This window comes from Symphodus melops, assembly GCF_947650265.1.
Source record: "Symphodus melops genome assembly, chromosome: 8".
NCBI classification, from domain to species: domain Eukaryota; kingdom Metazoa; phylum Chordata; class Actinopteri; order Labriformes; family Labridae; genus Symphodus; species Symphodus melops.
In genome coordinates this window covers 7,472,228-7,492,999 of record NC_136698.1, presented here as the reverse complement: position 1 = coordinate 7,492,999, position 20,772 = coordinate 7,472,228, and the positions used below count along the sequence as shown (strand labels likewise).

The 20,772-nt window shown below is 41.7% G+C and overlaps 1 protein-coding gene and 1 long non-coding RNA gene across 6 annotated transcripts; one reads left to right on the top strand and one right to left on the bottom strand.

The window, feature by feature from the left end:
- Positions 1 to 1,397: 1,397 nt before the first annotated feature.
- mllt1a (MLLT1 super elongation complex subunit a) lies at positions 1,398 to 18,020 on the top strand. 5 transcript variants are annotated; one of them, XM_079349800.1, is made up of 13 exons: positions 1,398 to 1,566; positions 5,454 to 5,634; positions 6,537 to 6,619; positions 9,514 to 9,657; positions 10,407 to 10,532; positions 10,840 to 10,878; positions 11,645 to 12,301; positions 13,422 to 13,512; positions 13,640 to 13,751; positions 14,394 to 14,493; positions 15,131 to 15,199; positions 16,104 to 16,175; positions 16,480 to 18,020. In XM_079349800.1, exons 1-13 carry the CDS (start codon positions 1,555 to 1,557, stop codon positions 16,606 to 16,608), a joined length of 1,815 nt encoding a protein of 604 aa, XP_079205926.1. In that variant the 5' UTR covers positions 1,398 to 1,554; the 3' UTR covers positions 16,609 to 18,020. The 5 variants fall into 5 exon arrangements, with proteins under 5 accessions (XP_079205926.1, XP_079205925.1, XP_079205924.1 ...); XM_079349799.1 differs by having other exon boundaries at positions 1,399 to 1,566; positions 10,843 to 10,878; positions 15,131 to 15,208; XM_079349798.1 differs by having other exon boundaries at positions 1,399 to 1,566; positions 15,131 to 15,208.
- On the bottom strand, positions 16,684 to 20,423 carry LOC306827769. The gene is made up of 2 exons (XR_013779668.1): positions 17,371 to 20,423; positions 16,684 to 17,340 (listed from the first exon to the last, which is right to left on the bottom strand). It is a non-coding gene; the product is annotated as an uncharacterized lncRNA (long non-coding RNA).
- Positions 20,424 to 20,772: the final 349 nt, after the last annotated feature.

Genomic DNA, 20,772 nt, shown 5'->3' with positions numbered 1-20,772 from the left:
TGTGAGAGAGAGAGAGAGAAAGAGAGAGCCAGAGAGAGAGAGAGGGGGGGGGGAGACCTCAGGGTTATGTCTTCATTTTGTTTTTCTTCCTCTCCCTTCATACTGAAAAAAGGGATTTAAAGGTTGATGTCTCCATAAAAGAGGGACCTACCCTCTGAGTCCTGTCTTACAGCCAGGTGGGAACTCTTAAGCTCAGAATTGACTGAGAGGCCGAATGGATCCGTTTTTGATCGGCAGAGGGAGAAAAGGAGGCAGTAACCAGTGAGAGAGTGCTGACCTTCTGTCACTTAGCTGAGGCCCGATAATCTCACATCAAAGTCTCAGCACCACAGACCTGACTGCAAAGGGCCCTCAGTCCCTGACTCTATATAATAGTGATGTTTTTGGACTTGCTGCTTTCTTTACAAATGAAGCATTTCATCTGGATACTTGAGACGGCCCTGAAAAAAAAACATCAGTGTATCAACCTTTATGCAGAATATGTTGAATTTCTTTCAATTTGAATGTAAAGAAATTCCCATACAGCTGCCATTTGTTTCTGCTAAGAGAATGGTTTTATTTTGTAAGACATGATCATATAGTTAGTATGAGGTAAAGATTTAAGAGTCCTGATTCAAATATAGAAGTAATTTGAAGACAGAAAATTCAATCATTCTATCTAATATGCTTGCAATTAATGTATTTTCTATATTCAGTATATAATTGATATTAAATTTTATTTTTGTTTGTTTTTGTTGTACAACACGGTAGAGAAAGAGTTAAGCTTTAACTATTGTTGTGCAGTAAATGTATCTTCTTATAACCTTATTTTATGTTTCGTATGAAAAAATCTAGATCTAGATTCTTAGATACATGATGCATGCAGTGTTTGATAAAAAAATATAAACTGGTGTAACTAAGTAGAACAACTTTAAAAACACTCTACTCTGACACTGAAGGAAATGGCTAATCTGTGACTTTTATCTTAAAATAAATAAGAGATTTTTTTTCGAGTCGATAAGAAGGATCATAAAAATGTGTAAAAAGACTGTGTTTACAAAACATAAATAAAGAGGATTAATAATTACAATACGTAAATATGTCATATTCATGAGGCACAATTGTGAGGTAGATTTAAGACACCAAAGTTTGGTGTTATTGATATTTCATTAGCACACTAATAGGAATGGAGAAACCTAAACAATCAAACCCCGATTAATCAATTAGCATCATGTGCATTTTACAATTGAAACAGAGCTGTAGGCCATTGGGACAAGCTCGCTGTCACTCGAGAAAACCCCCAGAAAATGCTTTAATTGTATTTGCAGCTCAGTGGCTGTCCCGCCTTTCACGCGCTGTGATAGGCTGATTTTAAGAGTGCTTAAATTCTAGGCTTCCTGATTGGCTGAGAGAGCTTTCTGTTTTGGTTGCCTGCCAGCAGTCGTCTGGAAGGGGAGGGAGCCGCCTGCCTTCCGCTTCTGGGCTGGATTGACACACAATGAGGAGCCGAGGCTGGGTAGACGCTCCACGAACGCCGCTGTAAATAAATACAACAATAACTGAGGCCACAGAAACATGGAGAACCAGGTACGGTGGCTTTTGTGTCTCCTTGTGGAGTCTGAACTTTTCACAGAGAAAGTGCCAGCAGGCTTTGCGCTGGCAGGGCAGGAATGAATCCTCTGTTCTGCTAGCCAGAAGAAAAAAAAAGCTCCTGCTGCTGCTGCTAATGAACTCGTAGTTGTTTGGCTCTGGAGCTATGCTAACTGGGCACTCATACATCGGTATTTACCGCTAGCTAGCTCCAGTCTGTAGACCCTTCAGCACCGCTGCAGAGCTACAGCAACAACCAGGCACACAAAGAGATTTACACCTTGGGTTTGTTCTGCTCTGTCAAAAGCGCACATGCAAACTGTCAAACAACAAGCAGATAATTTTTGAATCGCGGGTTTGTATAGCTAAGCTAAGCTAGTGTACCTACCAGGAGAGTGTCGGCCGCTGGCTAAAGGCTAAGGAGCCGCTACAAGGCGCCGGGGAAGAGATTTGTCCTCTCCAGGTTGGGTAGGAGAGGAGGGGTGGTGTCTCCACTGCCAGCGGCCTGAAACCCTCGTATGCACGGCTGATTATACCAGCAAACACCGTACGACTTGTGCAATATCTTCGCATTATTTGCCAAACTGTCTGGTAATGTTTAATGCACACAATATTCTTTAATAAAGACTGAATTGTGTGCAGCATGGTGGCAAAGCTCTGTTGAACTTGAACCCAGTTATGATGGCCAACCATGCGTTGGCTGGTCATTAAAAAAAATCAGGTCTTTAATCATTCAGTTCTCATGCATGCATGTATTCAACACAGTTTAGATTGATGTCATCTTAAAATTCTTCATCGTTTATTTTGCAGAGAACAGAAGAAGTGGTAAACCAAATTACATCTCTGCTAACTGTAGGGAGACGAAGCTTCAAAGTGGGTTACTCTTTAAATGCCTGAGGCCCATTCAGGACTACATTTCAGATGGTTAGGCCACACACACACGCACACACTCAAAAAGTGGCTCGGCCACTTTCTTGGAGCTAGTCACCATTCAGTGCTGGCCCCTTTGAAGTTTAACTAGATCTATGAGTGTTCATCCAGAGGAAGTCTACAGACTCAACCCAATGTTAGTGAGGTAGTCCTGCCATGAATGTTAACTATGCAGCCTGCAAAAGAGCTGCATTGTATTTTTTATTCTTTGTAATCAAATGCTTAGTGGCCACTGTGTCTTGACATGTTGCTATAACTAATACTATTCAGTTTAGGGCTGCAGTGTGCTCTATTGTTTGATTACTTTCTTTCTAATCAACAAGTTGTTTGTTCCAGAACTTAAAATTAAAATAAAAAACTAAAAGTAAAGTTGGTTTCTTGTAGCTGTTCCTGTTGGACTCTTGTTTAAGGTGTTGGTTTAGATGTGTGCTGTAGGCTGGTTTTTGACTGTGTGTCAATATTGAGATCAGTGCTTTGTTTTCATCATAAGATCTGCATGTAGTTACGCTATTGTCATGCAGCTTTCCTTACAAACTCACTCACACACCTTTCTTCCCAATACTGTTTTTTTTCTTCTTTAATGCTGCAGCTCTTTGTGCCTCTGATGCTGTCCTCCACGAGTGACTATTTTCCAATTCAAGCAAAGTGTTTCAGCTCTTTTCTGTCATCTACTTCAAAGTAATGAAGGCATTCGCTGAAACCTGTAGTTTCATCCAACAGCTGCTGTAGTGTGTGTATCCTCGCAAGCAAAGGTTCTGACTTTTCATTGGTTGTTTATTTGATGAAAGTTGGTCATGAGGGGTGTTATTTACATGTCAGCTGGGAGTTCATTGTTTTGGTGTGGGAGCCAGTGTGTCTGCCAAAATGTGTATTTCCCCTCAGTTGGTGCTGTGTGTATGAAAAAGAAGGAGCGATTGCACACACCGTCTCAATTTGAGTGACTTTGTGTTGTCTGGGTTTGTATCTGTGTGTTAGCAGATTGCTATATAAATATGTCGCTACAGGGTTTAAGTCCATCTGCTTTTTGTAGCATTGAGAATATGAGTTATCCATTGTTCTGTCTATGTCCCTGGTGCCTCGTTTGTTCAGGCTGTTTGACACAGTTAGTGTCCATTTCAATGTGATTCTGTTTATTTTCCCAGCCAAACACATTTTCATCATCAAACCTTTAAAGACATCTTTTTGGGCACCTTGAAATGTATCATTTGAATTGTCCACCTCCCTCAGACAAAATGATCAAGAGTCAAACAATCTAAAGCTTCGCATCCATCAACTTAGCTTTAAGTTGTGATTAAATCAGTCGTTGACTCATCTTCAGATTGTCTGCGAGATTTCTCTTTTTATGGATTGCTTTGTAACATGTGGGAAAAAAAGGAACTTTGCCTACAGAGTATTGATGCCCGATGTTTAATTTGTGCTGAAATGAAATGGGAACAAGTCTTCCAGATTGTTTTGGACAAATTGAATACAGAAATTTAATTTCAATAAGACCATCGAATCTCACCACAGATGCAGGCTTAGATGAGGTCGCCATAATGTCTGATACTTGGATATTTTTCAGTAGCACATAGTGAACGGGGCAGCTTTGTTATGATTCAGTACATGGAATACATTTGAAACGATTCATTTTACTTAACATATCTCAGTGTAAAGAAGAAACCAAACAAGTGGTGTCAGCCTTTGTTTTGATCACAGTTGTTTTAGTACAGTCTGAGCAAAATGATCTCGATTTTATCTTTACAGGCCAAATCAAATCTTTCTATAGAACTATAATGTAAAATCCTTATGCTTTATTTTTTACCATAACAACATAAGAAACATTGCAATAACAAGCGTTTTTGAACCTTTCATTTATATACTCATTCATATTTTTGATTCAGTAGATTTTTTAGTTGTTGTTGAAGACTTTGGGGACTGTGTGGAGTTTTAGGGCATTACTGCCACAGACTGACCGGGCAGAGTGCCAAGCTGTGTGTATCTTTGTGTGTGTGTGTGTGTGTGTGTGAGGGTGCCAGACGAGCTCATCTCGATCCTGTCCCCTCTAATCCCCCCACTCAGTCCCCACTCACGAGCTGCTATCTGGCAGGGCCAAAATCCCCACATTCTTCAGTCGACCCCTGGACATGAAGTGCCACCCACCGCCCGCCGCCCTCCATCTCCATAGGCTCTTCACTTGCTTTGCCAATCTCCGCCATCGCTGTGTCATTTGCTCGTCCTGTTGTTGTGGTTGTTGTTCTTGGCAGACAGAGGTGGACCAGGAATGTGCCCCACTTCTGGCCGAACCTTTGAAATCTGTTACCTCAGGCAGATGATCACTCCCATGTCACCAGGGAGCGTCCTAACACTGGTCAAGTTTTTGTGTATGTCCAGGCCAAATGTGTGAGTCCAACCTCCTTAGTATAAAGTCCAAACGTCCAAAACAAAGGATTTGATTCAAAGTGTCAGGAAGAAAAACAACACAATAATAGCCCATGATTTCATATTATTAGCAGCCAAAAGTCTGATTTTATGTGCCGACATTTAAAAGTTGAAGTCACTTTTGTTGAAGATGGATTATGTTGTCATTCATTAATTAATCACTATTTCATATTGGGATATGAGCATTAGTGATAAACGAATCACACAAGTCTGAATTTATGGCAGCCAATAAGAAATATTATTCATATAGAAATATCTCCCACGTAATGTTTACATTTGAACTCCGGGTTTGTTTCAGTATCAGAGCTGAGAACATGTCATGTTATATGTGCATATACTCAAGAGGATAAAAGCATTCATTTTGCATGTTGATCTTAAATCATGATTTAAAGAATTCAACAGAAGGACGAGAACAATCTCACGGCCTTGACACGGTCGTATGAAATCTGTTGCTCCTCCTTCATCCCTGCTAGGTCACGGTGCCGTGTCTATGACTTCAGTGTTTGACTCTTTTGTTTCTGTTCTCATCTCTGCAGTGCACGGTGCAAGTGAAGCTGGAATTAGGCCACAGAGCCCAGCTTAGGAAGAAAGTCACCTCAGAAGGCTTCACCCACGACTGGATGGTATTTGTCCGAGGGCCCGAGACCGGCGACATCCAGCACTTTGTAGAGAAGGTCGTCTTCCGCCTGCACGACAGCTTCCCCAAACCCAAGAGAGGTAAACGAAAGAAGCGTCAACAACACAAACACATCACCTCTTGTTCTCTGCACTGCAGGACCAGTTTACATAGCTGATGACTTACACTCTGTTTAGGTACATGAGTTTAAGATGTTCTCATTGAAACACTTTAGGACACACTTAGTGCTTATAGAATGTGTTTATTTTGTGTGCTCCTTTTTTGAGGTGTTATTCAGCTGTTGTCTCTGTGAGGTGCAAAAAGGTCTTTAAGTTGTTATATCACTGACTGAGGTCAAAGCAACACATGAAGGAACAGTCTCAAATGCAGGCACTAGTGAAATAATGTTATGTTCAAAAACTGTTAGAAATTACTGTTAACAATTTAAAATTAGTTAAAATCTGTGTGAAACCTGTTTTTATTACATCAAGTGTGTGTCAGTTTTCTTTTTTTTATTGTCATTCAAAGTGAAGAAATACTAAATACTACTGTGCCATTAACCCGTTGAGTTTGGGTTTAGACTTTAGAGAGTCAGATGTTTTGAAGCAGACGGACACTTGATGTTGATTCGAGTGTTCAGTTGTTGTTTAGGATTTTAAAAAGCAAATATTCTCTGCACTCTGTGGACAGCCCTGTGCTGTCTGATCGGACTTGAGGCCGTTTGTTGGCCCATACTGAATCTCTGATCGACGTCACTTTGGACAAAAGTGTCTTTGAAATGAATTGTGGAATTGCAGATGTAGCTGACATTTTTGTCAAATGATGTAACATAAGTTTGTTTTATGTTTGGCTTTAGTTTGTTTTAAATCTTTTTTGAAGGGAGATTATCAAGTGTTTTTATTCAATGACGTAGATGGATGTTGTTTATCCTGTTAATTTGATAATGATTTTATTGAGTCATTCTGCTGATAAGAGTAATGGGAGTCTTTGTCTTTGTCTGTAGTGTGCAAGGAGCCTCCGTACAAAGTGGAGGAGTCGGGCTACGCAGGCTTTCTCATGCCCATTGAAGTTTACTTCAAGAACAAGGTAAGGTTGCCAAATTTTCAATACGTCCATACTTTTCCATGCGTCGCTTTTCGGAAACCAAAGCTTTAGGAGAAATAACAGCTGCACACTCATGTTATCAACTGAAGCTACTGTGAGTAAGAAAGAGAGCAGTGGTGGTAGATCGACATAGGGAGGAAGTGAAAAGGTTTCAGAGAGATAGAAGATGCTATTTTCTGATTATTTCTCAGTGTTTACACTCTTTAGAACCTATAAAAAAGCCCCTCTGTATTTCCTCAAAATCTCGCAGTGAGGTGATGGATTTGGTTTCTATGCAGTGGCCTTCATCCTGTCCGCTGTGTGTGTCTCCGCTCTGCCCTTTGTCAGACCTGCAGCTCTCACGCAGACTGCTCTCATTCATACAGTGAGACATGGTCCATCAGCGTAGAGAGTCAGAGATGGCTGTTGTGTTTCAGTCACCTGACCTGCGTAGTGTTTCTTGTCGGCTTCTCTCCGCTGCAAAATGATGGACAGCCTGAATGTCTTGAACACAACAACCTGATAACCAAAGCATGAAGACAGGAAGAAGGCAGAGTGTGTGCTGTACAGACATCATCACACACTCTTCTTCTGGATTATGAGTGATGACTGAGACTGAATGAGTGTATTGGAAAAACACAGCTTATTGTGCCTTATGTTACTACTAACAGTGTTAGGAAGGAGTCTGTATGTGCTCATTGACTTTTCTGTACCAGAGCTGTGTACACATTAGTTCATAAAACAACAAGTGTTTTCAATTTTGGGTGCCCAGGACTTCAGTTTTTGTTGCTGTGGTATCCAAAGATGTGTCAATGTCTTTATTCAAAGTAGGTAGGTCAAAATTCTTCTGTCATGACAACCCTGAAACCAGGTGAGATTGATGTTCCACCAACAGAAAAAATGAAGCGGCGCAGAGTTTCCTGTCGCTGGAGACTCATTTAGTCTCGTCCACGTTAGAGGGACGATCAATTCATGCACACTTCAGTGTGTGTGAAGATGTCTTATTGTTCTCCTGACAGTGATCTGAACAGACAAACTGTGTCTGGTTTGGAAAGAAAGTTATCGTTGTTGTGAAAAACAAGCTTCACAGAAAGGACACATGATAGATGGTGTTTAATGAGTTTGTCAACAAAAACATTTCTTTTCTGACAGCTAATCAACCGTTTCATATCGATGTTTTTTTTTTTGCTCCAGTGCGATGAGGACGGCATCCTCTGTACAGGGGGCATCCACTAAACCCCCCAAGAGCAGAGATAATGTTAATATGTTACAGTGTTGGTTTAAAATTCTGTTATTTACACAGAAGTTTGATGAATCCAGTCAGTTGATCCAAATTCATCATTTTGTGTTGAAATATGATTTTAATGAGGCACAGTTTCACTCTTAAAGCGATACAGATTAAAAACAAGCACACACTCTTCCACCGGCTCCTTCAAGTCTCCCTGAGCCATTTACATGAATACTGAAAGAAAGAAGCACTTTTACTCTCATTACAAGATAAGCACAGTGCTTATGCTTTAGACTTACATGCACATTAGCGTAGCACCATCACTTACAGTTCTTCATGAAATCAACCCCTCTCTGGACTGCACCCACAAATGTTACCACCTCCTCTTATGTGCAATTAGGTTCTACACAAATGAGCACATCTATCAAGAAGATGAAGCAAATACCGTAAATTCCGGACTATAAGCCGCTACTTTTTTCTCACACTTCGAGCACTGCGGCTTCTACTCCGGTGCGGCTAATGCATGGATTTTTTATGGGGGACAATGAGCTTCTGCCGCAAAAACATTTGACTTCGTCACGTCGGATCCTAATATCAGTCATTTTGCGCTTCATGCACCCACCCTCATCATGGAAAACACACGGAGAAATACATATGATGCAGCTTTCAAGTTAAAGGCGATCGACCTGGCTGTCAAAGAAGCTAACAGAGCTGCTGCACGTTAAGATGACACTGACAGCGACAACAGAGACTGAGGAAGTGAGTAATGAAGTCATTCTGAGGCAGTGAATGGATGGACTTTTTCTTGTGAAATATATTACGGTCATCTTTTTCATCAGCCGTGTTACAGACACCGTCGGCTAGGCTTCGTATTGTAACGGTTCATGTTGTAAAGTCAGTAGTTGATAATGTGTTCATAATTCCGATTATGTGGAGAGTCAGTGAATGCACCAGCGAGAACGTGTTGAGTGGCTGTATGAGAGAACGCTGGGGGAGAGAGTTGGATTGTTACGGCAAGTTATGTGTTGCTCTCGGCTGTAAACGGCGTGGTCACGGCCGACAGTGATCGGATTATTAAAAGTTATTATTTGAACACTCTCGTCGTCCTTTAACGTCCGTACGGACGCTACAGTATTTGCGGATGTTACCGGTAGCCTACGTCTGTGTAAATAGCTCTTGTTATAGCGTGGACACCTGCGGCTTATAATCAAGTGCGGCTTATATATGTACAAATACATTTATTTACTTATTTTTAGCCGGTGCGGCTTATATCCAGGTGCGCTCAATAGTACGGAATTTACGGTACTTCAAAGGCAAGCAAGAGGAGTGTAAATATCAGCAGCCATTTATTTGTTCACATGAAGATATTTGATTATAAACCTCCAAAAAAGCGCCCTAATGCCTTTTCCTCCAATGTAATTGTCCACATCTCTTCAGCTTCCCTCAGGAATGTTTTCTTATCTTACCGGCTCCAGCTATGTCTGTATGCTTTATTGACTTCCAGGGTGATGGTTCATTCATTCAGCTTTTATCTTTTGTTGTGAAATATGCAGGTGTTGAATGGAGAGTGTACGCAGGGCAGACAGACGCACACTACGGTTTGTTTTTTTCACATGCTGTTTGTTTTAAGCTGATTTAAAACTCTTCTGATCCTGTTGTGTCTCTTCAGGAGGAGCCAAAAAAGGTGTGTTTCAACTACGACCTATTCCTTAACTTGGAGGGCAATCCACCCGTGAACCACCTACGCTGTGAAAAGCTCACCTTCAACAACCCCACCAAAGAATTCAGGAGAAAGCTGATCAAGGCTGGAGGGGTGAGGCAGACTGAGACATTGGCAGCTCTCCAGGTTGACTCCACTGTTGGATAAATAAGTGACTGTAGTCTAAAAAGAACCAGTCAACAAACAGAACCAGCACATTCAGATCATATAAATGTTTTTCTTCTACGTGCATGAAGCCTTTCTGAGCTACAAAGAAAAGTGCTGCACATCAGTCCTGTCACCATGACAACAGTTTGTCTCTTTCTAAAAGTTGAAAGATTTCTAACTTGAGCAGAAAAGGCAGAGCGCTCACAAAAAAAAAAAAAAAATTGCTTGGTGCTGCACTTTTTCTCCGGGCCTGTTTCTGCATCTCAGCTCATGAAAAACAATTGAAGAAAAGACGCCGGCGCTCGGTAAAAAAACACCAAAAAAACAAGATGACCACACGGGCTTTAAAGTACTTTTATGATATGATTGTGTGATAACATATTCTTGACGAGACATAGTTTAAGACATCTAGTACAACATGTGTTGCATCATCAAAGTTTAGTTATAAATAAGTGCCTCTTCCCCTAATGGGTATTTTCCACTGCAGTTGTGCTGATGAATCAACCATACCTGTTGAATGACCAGTCAAACTATGGAAATGATCCAACCATGAGTCACCCAACATTGTCTTAGGAAAAAAAACCTCCTGAAACTATTTTTTTTAGCCAAAACAAATCCATTTCCTCTGCTCTATTTGAGATTTTGTGTGGCTATAAATGTCCACAGAAAAACTCACTTCTCGTCTTGAATTGCAGGTCTTGGTGGTTCCAGAGGGAGCTGAAGCCGTGTCCAGGCCCAGTCCAGACTACCCCATGCTCCCTACCATCCCCCTCTCTGCCTTCTCGGACCCCAAGAAAACCAAGACCTCCCATGTGTCGAAGGTTTGTTTGATGCTTTCTTTGTAACTTTGAGCTTTTTTCTTTGATTTGAACCAGAACGTGTCACCATGTCACTGATGATTTCAGACTTTTTTTTTTTTGAGGGTTTTTTATTTTTTTTAATTTGTCATTGAGCCGTGTAAGCTCTTAACAAAATAATGAAACCGGTCTCCAGGACAGGCTGACTCAGGCTTCTAATCACTGCCAGCTGTTAATCAGCATCTGGATGCATGAATGCAAAGTCATTGTGGGAGCTTAACTGCCAAAATAAGACATTTTTTATGTATTTTTTATTTGTCCTTTATTTTAGCAGGAAGGACCCACTGAGCCTGAAGTGTCTTTTCTCAAGGTGTCCTGCAGCAATACAAAAATAAAACCAGCACAAATATGAACATATAAACCGTTAACAATAATGGCATTGACACTGACACATATTCATACCTGCAGACCACGTACGTTTCAATCATTTCACACTTTAAAACAGCTGCAACTTCTTTCTTGAGGTAGCTCAGACACTAGATCTTTAAAAACGCTGTATGAAACAAGAGGGGGCAGCTCTGCCGTCATTTGAAATTTATATCGCGTAACGGGTGCCGCAACACTTAACGCTGTCTCTCCCCATTCAGTCCTGAACCGTGGTGTTTTCAAAGTGATCCAGTTTTAAGATCTGGTTAAATGGCTTGAATAATGTTATCGACAGAAGATTCATCGGGTAAGGAGGGAGTTGCCTGTGCTGCATTTTCTGTTGACCCAACCAGGGCCAGAGGAGGTCACATGATGAGTTCAAAATTAAGACTTGCTTTATTGATAAAGCGAAGAGCACTTTAATATAAGGCATCTAAAGGCTTCAAGAGAGTGTAAAACAAGTACAGGCAGATCTCTGTCTCTCCTAAGAAATGTTTGAGACATGAATGCCATTCTAATCGTACTCTGATTACCTTTAACTGAGAATTACCCAATATTTGTAAGAAAAACTTTCTAAAATATTTAGCTTCATAAATATTTGACCAGCAAAACTTTAACATGTTAAAAATGTTTCTCAGTCCAATAAAAAATAATGTGATTTACAGTCTTGGCAAGAATAGCAGGATGATGACGGCTGTTTTTCTCTACAGGAACCAAGTAAAGAAGGAAGTGGTGGCAGCAGCAAAGGACCCAAACCTCACAAGCTGACCAAGGAGCACCGTGAACGTCCGCGAAAAGACTCTGAAAGTAAAGCCACGTCGAAAGGAGACAACGACAGAGACGGAAGCAGCAAGAGTGGCCGTGATCCGTCTTCATCCTCCTCGTCGAAGAAGCCGTCAGAGATCAAAGTAAAGGATGAAGTTAAGGTCCTACCCAAGGCTGCCTTCAAGGAGCCTAAACTCACCCTGAAGGAGTCAAAGATGGAGGGTATGTCCCCTAAAGGAGGGGGGGCAGGGAGTGGAGGGGGAGGCGGGGGAGGAGGCGGAGGCGGAGGAGGAGGGCCCGCAGAGTCCAAAGCTCCAGGGAAACGACCTTCCACCATGGAGTCTCCCAAACCCAGCGCAAAAAAGCAGAAGAAGGGCAGCTCCGATGGCCCAAAGGGGCTGAGCAGTGGCCCCTTCACGGGATCCTCTCCTCGGGTCTCGTCGTCGACGTCAGTCAACCAGCCGTACACCGAGAGGAAACCTTCCAAGGACAAAGGTCGCTGGGCCAAAGGTAAAAACGACACTCAGGAGCCGAAGGAACCCAAGAAACTTCCAGTGTCCGAAGAGTCGAATTCAGAAGATGAAGCATCCTCAAAGTCAGAGGTAGGTTGTTTTATAGTGTAGTATAGACAAAGTATTATATCTGATTAAACCTGTCAGACTTCCTTAGAATAAAAAAAGATGCGTTTTGAAATTATTTTAAAATTCTACTAAGGGGGATCAGTTGTAGAAACTAAAAATTATCATCCCTGATTTTAATTTAAAACATTCATTAAATGATTTGACATGGTTGCTTTTCTTCTGCTATTTATCAGATCTTTTCAAACCGACAATGTCCTTCACCACTAACTTCTCTAACCCAGCTGCAGGCCTCTTTTAACACGCTGGAATAAATTCCATGTGCTGCTTTTAGTTGCCACAAAAAAAAAAAAGTCGAGGTCAAACTGCGGGCTGCTCAAGGTAAATGCTGCAAAGCTAAACTACTTGGGGCACGCTCGCATAACATACATGCTTGTTCATTAAGAACTGTACCGTGCTGAAGCACACCAGGGCCAAAGAAGTGTACCATACACAAGTACACATCAGAGCACTCACTAGTCAAAATGAAACAAACTTTTGGGGTTAAACGTGCTTGGGATGGACGAGTGTTATCTCAGAAGCTAAAGCTCTAAAGACTAAACTTCCTAACCCTCAGGCCCAGTGTAACATCTGTAATATTCCCTTTAGATATTGAAACATTATCAAATGATATACTGTGAAAGTCTTTCTGGTAAAGTGACCTGTAGTTTCATTCTTTATGGTTGATGGATTAATGTCGGGTCAAGTGTCATTCTGTTAGCTTTTTCTCGATTGTATGCTATTAATTTGTTTTGAAGCTTCATTTGCAGAGGTGCATGTTCATTGTAGCACTTTTCAGATTGACGTTTCAAGCCATGATATTTACACCCCTGTGAAGTTTTTTCGCCTTTATTCTGAATATCATGAAGGCCGTACTGCCTTTCAAAGTAGTAACAGAGGTGAGACAGTCATTTCACAGACTGGAACACCAACATTACGCGATCATGGCTGTGAGGAGTTATTGCACTTCTGTGCAATAAAAAAAAAAAGCCGTCTTAAAATGGCTCATTTATTCCAAATCTAATTCCTGAACTCTAACCCTTTACCTTTATATTAGACCTTTTTTTTCCACTCACATTTTTTTTTCATGTTTTTATTTTTGCAGCAGTCGGCCCCTTCTAGTCCTTCCAACTCCAGTTCGAGCTCAGACTCCAGTTCAGATTCAGACTTTGAGCCAGGACAGAAACAAGGACAAGGTACAGAGACCCTTCATGATTTTTATTTGAGCACACATCCTGTTCAATGTGGATGGGTTACATGTTTGCCAGGCTCGTATATTGAAAGTCAGTATCATAAATGTTGTCTGTCTCTGTCCTCTCCCAGGTCCCCTTCGGTCCATGGTAGAAGAGATCCAGTCAGAAGAGTCAGACGATGACGACAGCAGTTCGGAGGAAGAGACCCCCATTAAGACCAACCCCCCTAACCGCGACTCTCGGTCAGTTTCACTCCAATCCTCTTTTAATCTTTGATCAGCCGCTCTGTGAGACCAGCTAAGGCCATCCAGCTGCCCCAAATCACATCTGCAGAGCCTGTAAATCACGTCTATTAACACTTATAGCTTTAGACTGGATGGCTTCTTAGTGAGAGTGAGAATACAGGGAGATGGAATTTTAATGCTTGATATTTCTGCAAACCACCACGTATGAATCTTTACAGACGTGGATGTAACTACAAGAAGGACACTGATTTGCAGAGGCATGTAAACACGTTTCGTTTTAACGGATAATCATCTCTACATTTCAGCTGTCTGTTATTACAGTATGACATGACTCAACATTTATATTACATTCTGAGATTTTATTAGACCCATCTCACACCGTCTAACATACAGGGAAGCAGATTTGTGTTTGTTCTTAATACTTTTAACGATGGACATTTTTTTTTGCATCTGTTGGTGAATTAAAACTCATACACTGAAAGAACAAATTTAATGTCTTATTGACTACTAACGTTGTGTAAGTAACAATGATGATGATTATAGTCACAGACATACACAGATCCAAGTACAACACTAACGTTGTCTGTCTGTCTGTCTGACTGTACGGTTGACCTTTGACATTGCCCTGTACCCCTGCAGACTCAGCCTGGACAGCGAGAGTGACAGCAGCGACGGCTCACACAGTCCCAGTCGAGGCCTGGCCCCTCCCCCTCAGAAACACAACTCGTCCAACAACAAAGTGAGTCACACTGACCTGCTTTCATTGACGAACCAGAGAGAGCTTCAATTACACATGGACCTTTTTACAGACTGAACTCATTCTCTTACTTATTCCTGGTAATATCAAAGTGTTCCTGAGTTTGCCTCGTCGCCTGAGCATTACATTATAATGTGTGTCTTTGTGCTTCTGTAAGGAAATAATTAAAGATTTTGAGGTTTTCCATTTTGGAGAATCCAGAGTCTGAGTCAAACCAAACATTGTTTCTAAAGAAGAGTTTAAAGAGAGATAAGTTATTTTTGATTTCAGAACATGCTGTTTTTTATGTCCTCCAAAAAAAACCATTTACACATTCTGCAAATAGAAATGGAATCTGTTCCATCACAACAGTAGGCCCGATATAGGTTTCAGCTGTAATGACTTAGGATGAGAATCAAGAGCAGTTTTGTGGCATTGTGATAATAGATCAAGCAAAAAAAAAAAAAAAACATTAATTTTCATCTGCAAATTGTGTCCTCAAACGAAGTCATCACAATCAAGAAGAATGAAGAAAGAATTAAATCGACTGTCATTATTGTCCAAAGTCGTCTGATTGTCCTTCCTCTGTCCTTCTACTTTGCATCCACTCTTTGTTGTCCCCCCTCCCGTCTTTGTGCAGGTTTCAGGCAGAAAGAGTCCTGATTCCTCGTTCCGCTCAGATAAGATGTTGAAGAAGGGATACGACAAGGTAGGAAGGGTAAATCAAACTTTTTTTGTTTCCACTCTTTCACACATATACACTCGCACGTCGTGTTTTTATCATCATTCAACAAGTGCATTAGTGAGGCCAAGATGGTGTGAAGGTCGGTGAACTGATACTCGACAGACTCCTGCCTATGATGTGTCTGTTGTCCTTTTTTATGAGGAGACGATTTATGTACTGATGAAACTCTGCTGAGCTGATATATTCTCTGTGTCCATTGTCGGCACTATTTGTGCTGGCAGGCCCTTTTTTAACTTCAAAACTAATGACGCTTTTTGAGCGCAGGAACTCCCTCAGTTTCAGATTCTGGTCACTGCACTCACAGCTCTCAGTCGAAAATAGTTTAACTTTTGGAGCACTGCCACGCTCTTTAAATGTCACTTTTCCCTCTGCGAACAATCAAATCAAGAAGGGCGGGACTTCTAACTTTGGCAACAACAAAGGCAGATCTGACTATTCTGCCTTTTCCTTTTGAGGGTACAGCTGCTATTGCCAGGACAGGATTTTTTTTTTTTTTACTGGTTAGGGTGTTTGCTTTGATATTACATAACTCCAAATGAATAAATGAAAACATTAAGCACAGCGTTTTAAGAGCAAACAGTCACTACAGAGGGAAGCAGTGGTTAACTTTAGCAACCTAGGTTGTAGTCGCTGCTGTAAAAAGAAACATGAATGGACACAGACCAATGATATCTGCCTTCACATTTCAACATATTCTTAGTTTGAAGGAGATTGTTGAGAAACATTTATTTCTCTTACTTTAAATAACCAAAGGTCTCACTGACATCAAACACTTGTTGACAGCTTCACGTTACATTTCAGTTCAACAAAACAATGAATGAAACTGCTTTAAATACTTGGCTGACCTTTTCCCATCTCCTCACTGCAGGCCTACACAGAAGAGTTGGTGGACCTCCATCGTCGACTGATGGCTTTAAGGGAGCGTAATGTCCTGCAGCAGGTGTGTTTTCAGCCTGTCTTCCATCCTTTGAATATTTGACTAATGGTTTACCAGAGTTTTCAAAGCAGGCCACCTTCCTCGCAGGATCGACTCCCACGCCTGCTGAACTGTGCGGTGTATATCGTCTGCGTAGACGTAGTTTCAGTGAGGGTGGTCACCATATCAATAATGCTGTCTCAACATAACTTTCAGTCAACCTAGTAACAAGAGGTGGATCTGTTGTTTGTCTTTTTTTCTTTACCAGGAAGTCCCTTTGAGATTAATCTTTTAGTAATGAGACACTCTGTTCTCTTTGCTCCATCAGATAGTAAACCTGATCGAGGAGACGGGCCACTTCAATGTCACCAACACCACCTTTGACTTTGACCTCTTTTCACTGGACGAGTCCACTGTCCGCAAACTACAGAGCTACCTGGAAGCGACGGCCACGTGACAGGAAGTGGTACCTGGTGTTGAGGAGCCGGTGTTCGGATTACAGCAGCGGAGGTAGACACGCCACCATGTCTCCTTCTTTTCTTTTCTTTTTTTTTTTTTTTTTTTTTTACTTGGGGACGAGCTTCCACATCTGTCGCAGCTGTCTCCTAGGCCTGACTGAACCATGGAACAACTACCACACAAACAGAAACACACAAACAAACACAAGCACACATGAAGACACTCCGCCTTCAGGTGAGGCTGGGGGACAAAAGGGGGAGGTGTGGGGGAGAAGAGAAGAGGAGCGGAGGAGTAGCTGAACTCTGTCAGGATTTTTACTACACATCTCTTTTTTTTTTTGAGTCTGAGGAATGCACCCCACACCCCCTCCTTCATCCCCCTGTACTCTTATTGCTCTTGCCTTTGCAAAGCCCCCCCCCCATACACACAAACCATTTCACTTCCCTCCCCCCAACCCCTTTCTCTCCATCGTTCACACGCACAGTCCTTACTCGGCAGAACACTCCAGTTCCCTTCCCCCTGCTGTCAGCTGGAGCTCATTTCTCTCCTGACATTCTCTGAAGTCATGAGTGGGAGTGCACGTGTGTGTGTGTGTGTGTGTGTGTGTGTGTGTGTGTGTGTGTGTGTACGTGCGCATGTGAGCAAGCGCTGCTAAAGTTTGAGAGGATATGTTGTCTTTGCCACTACTAGCATCTTTTTGTTTATGAAGTATGAGCACAAACAGGGCTCCCTACACACACACACACGAACACACACACACACACACACACACACACACACACACACACACACACACACACACACACACACACAAGTACAATATAGCTTACACACACACACACACACACACACACACAAGTACAATATAGCTTACACACACACACGCACACACACACGAACACACAAGTACAATATAGCTTACACACACACACACACACACACACACACACACACACACACACACACACACACACACAAGTACAATATAGCTTACACACACACACACACACACACACACACAAGTACAATATAGCTTACACACACACACGCACACACACACGAACACACAAGTACAATATAGCTTACACACACACACACACACACACACACACACACACACAAGTACAATATAGCTTACACACATACACACACACAAACACACAAGTACAATATAGCGTATTTCAGGTGACACTTTACTTTAATTATTTCACTTGGTAGCATTTTCAATCCGTTAAGAACATTTAATATGTTGACACTTATAATGCAGATGGAAGCAGCTGAGTGCTTATGAGAGAAGTTTTAAGTGGAGCTTGTTATTTAAACGGATAATGAAAAACATTTCAGTCATTATACAAACAATGTTGATTTATAATGCTCTATAAACATTTATTAAATGCTATATTTATTGAATGTGAAACGTTTATCAATTAAAGTAAAGTGGTACCTAGACTCATACACATTTGCTGCCCAAAGTTACTCAACACTGAACATGAAGACACTGGGAGGTGTGTGTGTGTGATTGATTGATTGATTGATTGTGAGACACAGGGTGCCTTGGTGGAGGTTTCTCTGTTGTCTGTACATTTGGAAACACATGTCATCTGTTGAGTCTCTCTCTACTTCCACGCACTGAAAGCTGAGCCTTGACCTCCATCCTCCCTCCCATTGAAGGCCCCTCACTTCATCTCTTCTCTCCACCCTCCTCCTCCTCCTCCTCTTCCTTTCTTATTCCCATATTGGTGTGCATGAAAGGGCTCGACTGCTCGTGGCCAGAGCAGTGGAGGATCACTCCTGAAATGCCTTCTAAGTGGTGGGTCGGGAAGGGTAGGGTGGGGGGTTAAAAAGCAGAGAAAAAGTAGCCATACTTGTCTCCCAGCATCCAAAAATAAGGAAAAAAAAAAAATTAGGGGCCACGCTTTTTTTAACATTTTATTTTTCTACAAGTGCATTTTGTGTATTTATTCCCAGATTGCGTTGAAGAAAACCTGTGAGCTATGAATGTATATCGCTTTTACTTTTCTACGGTTAGCAACAGCCCCACTCTAGTGCCTTTTTCTGCGACTTGCAGTGTGAGGGGGGGTGTGCGCTCTGTTAGCCATGGTCACACGGACTGAACATCCCCCCCCCCCCCCCCCCCAAGTGTTAATAGGGATGCCTGAATATCCAGTATTGTCTTAATGGCTTCCATCCTTGCTTCTCCTTTCCTAGTGTCTTTGTAGGCTGTTGTCATTTTATCAGTGACATTGAATTAATTTCCTCTCATTTTGAGGGTGGTGGTCGTCTTGTTTTGTTCCTGCTTTCTGAGATTAGGTTTGGTTAAAGAAAAAAAAAAAAGCATCATCAGGTGACAGTGTGGTAGTTTCTCATTCATTAGCTCTAGAAACAGTTGCTATAGATGTGTTGTGTGTCTCTGTGAGAAGGCAGACGCTGAATAAGGTCTTGGTCCCCCCCCCTCTTCAAGCAGTTTGAAGTCATGGTGGAGTTTTTTTCAGACCAAGTAATCAGGCACTCAAAGAGCAGAAACAAAGGGCATGTCAACAAATAAGCTAAACAATATGCCCCTTGTGTTTTCTTTCCTTCAATGTTTGAAACCGGTTAATCAGGGGCCTGCATCATGAAATAAGATATTTGGGTTAAGTGGATAACTTAATCTCCATAAGACTGATCTCACAAAACTGGAGAAGTTGGGTAAAACTTACAAAACCTGCGGAAGAGAACATTACAGTTCAGAGGATTCAACACGAGTACAAAAGAACCTGTTAACGTGTAATAGAACTTCCTGGTGACAGGAAATGAGTGGGGAGAAGAGAGGTGTAACACAGTAACACAGCTTAGAATATAATAATAATAATAGAAGAAGCCCATGATAATCCAGCTTTAGTTTGGGTCTGTACCAAACTAGTTTTCTTCCGTCTGCAGAACAATGTGGACCAGAGCTGCATCTTCATTTACAAAACTAAACCGATCAATTTGTGTCTCCTGATTTCACGACTTCTTTGATAAATGTCGTGACTCTGCTGGTAAATAATAAACAGGACATGGCTGCACAACTCAGAGGACTAATAATCAGTGAAGCCCTTTTTTGTTGTTTTCTTTAAACTGGTTACCACATGTGACGCTGAAGTTACAAGTTATTATTAAAAGCTGTTTAAGTATAATTATGCACTTTTTTTTATTTGTTTACAACTTAACTGCAGTCTTGCTCTTGGCCTTTTTTACGCTCAGTGTGTCTTGATAAGTAAACTTGATCACTACAATACATCTCCATACAGTTTGAAGAATCCTTTAGCTTAGCACCCACCTCCAGCTTCCAACTTTGTCCTTTAATTCGTTTTTCATTCACTATGATTGTCTCCTGTTTATGTTATCTATGTAAATATTGTAAATTACTAAATGTTGCCTAATTGTCTTGATCCTTTGAACTGTTTGAGTATTACCTTTAGCTGCTGCATTGATGACATTTTCAGAAGGGAAACACACTCTTCATGTGATATGTGGCCTGTGGTTGGAAGCATATTCAGTCTGAGGTGAGTTTGTTGTCGTCCTGGTGAATCCGAGTCAGGATCCAGCTTTGTGAGATCAGTTTCCAGGATTACCAGTGTTAGGTTTTGTAAACCAGAAGCCCCAAAGAAAGCCAGACGGAGTTGAAGGTGCTCCTTGATTCAGGCCCCTGGTGTTATAGTTCCTGTGGCTCCTCCACACACACACACACACACACACACACACACACACACACACACACACACACACACACACACACACACACACACACACACACACACACACACACACACACACACACACACACACACTGTTGTACAAACTTTCAATAGCGATTTCCTCCCTGCCTCCCTCTCTTCCTCTTCTCTCGCCGACAGTGTTTTTATTCTGACGCTCTGATAGCTTTAATACTTCTCTTTTTCTACAACCTGCTTCCACATACTCCTTCCTTTCTGTCCTTACTGTAAACGCCGTCTGTGCTCGAAGAACGTGTCTCCAAAAACAAAACGGGGAAGAAAAAAAAGAAAAAAAAAGAATGAAAAAACCAGGATCCCTGCCGCCTTATGTGCCCTGCAGTAACCCTCTCCTGCCCTCACGTCTTCCCCCCTGTCCCACCCTCATTTTTCTCTAGGTGTGCCTCTGTCAACACAACTTCAGGCCA